This window comes from Arachis duranensis, chromosome 4 (assembly GCF_000817695.3).
Source record: "Arachis duranensis cultivar V14167 chromosome 4, aradu.V14167.gnm2.J7QH, whole genome shotgun sequence".
In the NCBI taxonomy this organism is placed as follows: Eukaryota; Viridiplantae; Streptophyta; class Magnoliopsida; order Fabales; family Fabaceae; genus Arachis; species Arachis duranensis.
In genome coordinates, this window is record NC_029775.3 from 113,178,493 (window position 1) to 113,184,727 (window position 6,235).

The 6,235-nt window shown below is 36.4% G+C and overlaps 1 protein-coding gene across 1 annotated transcript; it reads left to right on the forward strand.

Annotated features, from left to right (window-relative positions):
• Window positions 1-4,014: 4,014 nt before the first annotated feature.
• On the forward strand, window positions 4,015-6,007 carry LOC110279737 (uncharacterized). Its single transcript, XM_052260695.1, has 7 exons — window positions 4,015-4,147; window positions 4,253-4,402; window positions 4,480-4,556; window positions 4,650-5,233; window positions 5,336-5,527; window positions 5,687-5,769; window positions 5,853-6,007. Exons 1-7 carry the CDS (start codon window positions 4,015-4,017, stop codon window positions 6,005-6,007), a joined length of 1,374 nt encoding a protein of 457 aa, XP_052116655.1.
• The last annotated feature ends 228 nt before the right edge of the window (window positions 6,008-6,235 follow it).

A 6,235-nucleotide genomic window follows, 5' to 3' on the forward strand; every position in this document is an offset into this window, starting at 1 on the left:
GGGACGGAGTGGAAGAAGGAAGGGGGGAGATTCTCGAACGAAGAAAAGGATCCAATGACTTGGAAAGAATTGAACGAGAAGCCGTATGAGGTAAAAATCTCATGTACGGTCCTGTAGAGTGGCAGTAAGGGTGACTTATCTGTCAACTATTTCTTTGAAATCACTTAAAATCACTTAATTTCTTAGAAATTTTGTATCAAAAGAAACATAATGTGTTGTGTTATATAAGAGAATCCCCCTTTCTCTGTTTCTGTCGTTTTTTTTAATTATCTTGGAGATTTTTGAATGCTTACTCTAAAACTATTTGTTTACACGGTAGTGATATTCTTTGTTTCTCTTTTCATCTTCGGATTCCTATCTTTGTTTCTTGACCTTGACAGTAATATATGTTAATCCTAGATGTCAAAATAGTAAAAAAAAATACTAGGTATAAATTGTATGCTCGCCCATGAAATATGAGCAATAGGTGCCGATGATATAAAAAAACAAAATCGTAAATAAAGTTCAGGTTCGAATCCCATAGAAAATATAGGCGGTATTGTCTATAATTATAGACAAATTCAAGACTTTCGAAAGATTTCATCCAAAACGAATCTTTCAGTAATAGCTAGATCGAGCAATAACAAACATAGGCTAGACTGAAGCTTTTCCAGAGATAATTATACATCATCTTCAACAATATAGGTCCGATCATTGTCCAATTCTTGTTGATACCAACGGCAAATTCCAACGTAGAAAGAGACTGCATCTATTTATATTTGAGGAAGTTTGGCTTAGCAACGATGAATGCAAGCAAGTGGTGAAAACTGCATGGTTATCCAGAAACCAGAATTTGATACGGAAGCTGGAAAATTGTGGCAAAACTTTGGATGAATGGAGACAAAAGGAATTTGGATAGTTACTTAGAGTTATTCAAGAGAAACAACAACAGTTACTTCTCTTGCAAAAGCCTCCACCAACCGAACAAGTGATGGAGGATATGTGGACGATTCACTCGGAATTAGATGAACTTTTACAGCAGGAAGAGATTTGTTGGGCACAGTGGTCTAGAGCAACTTGGCTCAAAGCTGGAGACTGAAATACTAAGTTTTTTCACCAAAAAGAAATTCAAAGAAGAAATAAGAACAGCATTGATTGTAAGATCCATAATTTTTGAAAATTGTTATTATGAGTAAATTTTAATTTATTTACTCATTAAAGACTTTAATTTCAGAAATTATTTTATTAAAGCTAAAAAAAATCAAGTTTTGATAATTAAATTATAATTTTTATCTAATTCTACAATCATTGGATAATTTTCATATTTAAATTATAAAGTCTAGTAATTGTAAAATAATAATAATTTTATATGATTTAATTTAATAATTAAAATTTTAGAATTTAATACTTTGATTTTTATAAACAAAAAAATTAATCATATTAGCTTTAATTATTGAATTATAGTATTTATTTAAAAATAAATTTGTAAATTGATAAATAAATAGTATTTGCATAAATATTAGTGTTGGACTAAAATTAATTTTCAATTACTCTATTACCCTAATTTTATTAAAATTACTAAATTATCCAAAATCCCCAAAACACAACCCTAACCCTAACCCCTCACTGCCACTCACACTAACTGCTTCACCTTTGTTCACTTACTTACACGGTCAGAGGAAAGAAAGAAAGAAAGAAAGAAAGAAAGAAAGAAAGAAAGAAAGGAAATAAAGAAAGGAGAAAGGGAAAGGGGGAAAGGGGTCACAGAGAAGAAGAAAGGGAAGAAAGGAAGGAGGAGCTCGCTGTCCAACCTACCAACACCATTGTGCCCAGCTCACCGCCAGGGAGCTGTCGCCACCTTTCCGTTGAGCTGCTGCTACCGTCGTCGCGCACAAGGGGGAGAGAGAAAGAGAGATCGGACATATGAGAGGAGAGGTCGCGTCGAGTTGGAGGAGCTGCGCCCAGTTTCTGTCGTCGCCATTAATGGAGGTTCACCGGGAAGAGGAGCCCGACACGAGGGAGGGAGGACGGACTGTGCCACCGCTGTTTCGTTAAGAGAGAAGGACGTGCATGAGAGGAGACAAAGCCATCGCTATGGAGTCACCACCGTTGTGTGCTTTGTCGTCGCTGCTGGAGGTGGGTGGCCGAGCCTCTGCCGCCGAGAAACGCCACCGTCGCCAACGACCACTGCCAGTAAGGGTTTTGAGTTGGTTTTCGCTCTTTTGATTTTTTTGGGAACGTTATTATCAAGGTTCTGAAAATCGGACTGGACTGGCCGGTTCGACGGTTTAACTGCGAACCGGTGACGTAAACGGTCCGGTCCTCCTGTAAAAACCGCTAAAGAACCGGTGAAACGGCCGAAAATCGGCCGGTTGGGCCGAACCGGTGACCAGCCAGTTCTGCTAAACGACGCCGTTTTATTTTTTTTTTAAACTTGACCCGACTCGACTCGCTCGTGGAGCACCCCACTCCCTTTCTTCCCCCGACTCCATTCATTCATGATTCATCTGATTTTGAATCATCTCACAGTGAGTGAAGAGTGAACCCTAGCGGCTTAGTCGCCCTCCTTCGTTGCCGCGGTCTCAGGTCATCACCGCCACCGCCCCAGTAACCCTCCATCTTCGCCTGGTTTCCTGCCCTAGCCCTCCATCTCCATCGTCTTCATCTTCTCAACACCAGCAGGCAGTAGCCCTCTCATCGTCTTCATTGTCGCGCGGTCCTCAACAGTCAACAGCAGTAGCCCTCCATCGACTCCAGGTGAGTGACTCGTCCTCTGCTCATCTTCTTTGTTCTTCTCCTCTGCTTATCTTCTTTAGTATAAGAAACGTGAAATTGATACTCTGTAAACTTCCTCTGTGAACTTAGATTTCTGTTTAATTGTGAACTTCCTCTGTGAACTTCCTCTGCTCATCTTCTTCCTTCTTTGTTCCTCTGCTCAATTTCTGTTTGTTGGTTAGCATGAGAAATAAATGATGAATAATCTAAAAATTAACTGGCCGGTCTTCTATTTTGCAGCTCAATTTCTATTTGTTGCTCAATTTCTGTTTGTAGCTCAATTTCTGTTCGTTCTTCTGCTCAAATTTGTTACTCTTTTTTGTAAATAAGCTGAAATTTGTTGCTCAATTTTTGTTCATTCCTCTGCTCAAATTTGTTACTCTGTTTTGTAAATAATCTGAAATTTGTTGCTCAATTTCTGTTTGTTCCTTTGCTAAATAAGCTGAAATTTGTTACTCTGTTTTGTACTTTGTTAATGTTGGAAACTTACTCGATTTTGCATAATTGTTGACTGGCTGAATTGCTGTAGGCAAAATTATTAATATTTATTGCTGTGGCTGTTTTTAATTTCATATATGTTTTATTAATTTTAGTTATGGAAGATAGTATTAATCAAGAAGCAACTGTTGATAACAATGCTTCTGTGAATAATAACTTGCCTGCCATACTCCTATTCCGAATGATGCTGCTAATCCTAATTCCCGTAGTGCTAACGATAGTCAGTCACAAGGTTCTTCTAACCTTAGGGGAAAAACAGATTTAGCTTGGAAATATGTTGCTCTACAAATGGTGAATGGAAAACCACAATATCAATGTTTATTTTGTCTACAAGTTTTCAATGGAGGTGGAATTCACAGGATGAAGAAACATCTAGCAAAGATTACTGGAGACGTAAAAAAATGTCCTAAAATTCCATATAATATGGAAAAACAGATGGAAAATTTGTTGAAAGATATTCCGACCAACAAAAAGAAAAGAAAAGTAAGTTTTGGTGAAGAGGGTGGTGATGAGGTAGAGGATGCAATTGATGAGGCAATAGCTCAAGAAGAACAGGAACAACAGCGTACCTCGAGTCAGCAAGGAGTTGGAGGCGATCCAAAGAAAAAAGCCAAAGTCATTCCTCTTATGTTTGCACCAAGAACAACTCCAGGAGCTCAACCAAGTATTAAAAGTGTTCTGCAAAACAAAGAGGCGATACACGAGGTTGATAAACGATTTGCTCGGTAGCTTTTGGATTATAAAATTCCATTTAATGTTGTGATGTCGCCATATTTTCAAGATATGCTGGATGGCGTTGCTGGTATTGGACCTGGTTACAAGGGGCCTTCTTATGATAAGTTAAGGGTTCATTTGTTGGCTGATCTTAAAAGAGAAAGTCAAATGCTAGTTGATAGTTATAGGAGTGCATAGAAGGAAACTGGATGTACCCTCATGGATGATGGTTGGACAGATCAAAGACAAAGAACATTAATCAATTTCTTGGTGTATTGTTCTAAAGGTTTGTACTTTGTGAAATCAATAGATGCTTCCAGTATGGTAAAATATGCTTCACACTTGTGTAATTTATTTTCTGAGGTGATTGAATGGATTGGCCCAAATAATATTGTGCATGTTGCGACTGACAATACGGCCAATTATATTGCTGCTGGTAGGCTTATCAATAGAAAATATGATAATATCTATTGGTCACCTGTGCTGCTCATTGCCTTAATCTTATTTTAAAAGATATAAGCAGCATGGCGCATATTTCTAATCTTGCAACACGTGCTTCAAAGATCACAGTATTTGTGTACAATCATACGGTTCTCTTATCTTGGCTAAGAAAAAGACCTCATTGGAGAGAAATTATACGTCCTGGTGCAACCCGTTTTGCAACTATGTTTATTATATTGAAGAGCATCTTTGACCATAAAAAGGAGTTGCAACAATTGGTTGTAGATTCAATTTTCACTGATCACAAATTAGGAAGGAGTGCTACTGGTAGAGCTGTGAGTGCTATTATTCTGGACTGCAAATTTTGGGACGATTGCTTTACTGTATGTAAACTTGTGGGCCCTCTGATTTACTTGCTGAGGGTTGTTGATGCTGATGACAAACCATCTTTGGAATATGCTTATGAAGGAATGCTAAGGGCAGAAGATGCAATTAAGGATATGTTTAGGCAATCCAAGACTGCATATCAGCCGTACACAGATATTATCAACTCAAGATGGGACAAGCATTTGAAGAATGATCTTTATGCGGCAGCTTACTTCCTGAATCCTAAATTCTTTTTTAATGAAAATTATAAAGAAGCACCTGATGTTATGCGAGGTTTGCTTGATCTTGTTACCTTGTATTGCAAGTGTAACAATTTGGATTCAGTTCAGGCAATGAAAGAAATACATTTATATAGAGATCGAAAGGAAAGTTTTGATAGACAAGAAGCTATTCGAGCTGCATCTGAACTTAAGCCTGTTAAGAATACGGCTGAATATTTGTTTAATTAATAGTAACTTGTTTTATGCTCCTATGTTCTTAATTGATATATTGATATCTTCTAATATGTTATGGTTTTATAATTGGTAGATGAATGGTGGAGGTTATTCGGAAGCTCTACTCCATGTTTACAAAAGATAGTTGTTCGCATTCTTAGCCAAGCATCTGCTTCTTCTGGGTGTGAGAGAAATTGGAGCCTTTTTTACCAGATTCATACAAAAAGAAGAAATAGATTGGAGCATGATAGACTGAATGACATTGTTTATGTTACCTATAATTTGCGTCTTAAATCCAGGTAATATATGTTTCATGAAATACCATATTGTTTCATTTGTAATCTTTATTATAACAAATTTGTAAATTATTAAATCTTCATATATTGTATTTAACTTTTTAGGAAGGAAAAAGAAAAAAGAAAGCAAAAGACACAATATGATCCAATTGATTATGAAAGCATCTGTCAAGTTGACTTTTGGGTGACTGAAGAGGTTGTAGAGAAAGAGCCTGATCTTTCTAGTAATGTGGATGACTTATTGCGTGAGTATAGTATATTTAGTTTCTAATGATTTATTAGAATGTTGTTAGTTTATAATATAATGATAACATGTCTATTTTATTAGGTGAAATTGATGTTGATTTATATCAAAGTGGCAGTGGTAGTAGTGGTCTTTATGCTGCATCTCTTGATTCTTCTGCTGAACAGGATGAGAATGAAGGTGAAAATCATCCCACCGAAGCAGATTTGCAACAAGTTCTTGCAGATTTTGATGATTGATAAACCATGATGTTGGGATTTAATATTTAGATATGCTTTTGTTACTATTTAACTTTTGAGTTTGGATTTGGTAAGATCATATGTATTTGGTTGATGATATTTTATGTAATGTTTTAAGTTTCGAAGATATTTTAAGATTCATATCAGACTATAATTATATTTAGGATGTGTATTTATAATTTATTTATTATTCTATTCTAAAACGATTTTTCTGGTTGAACCATCAGT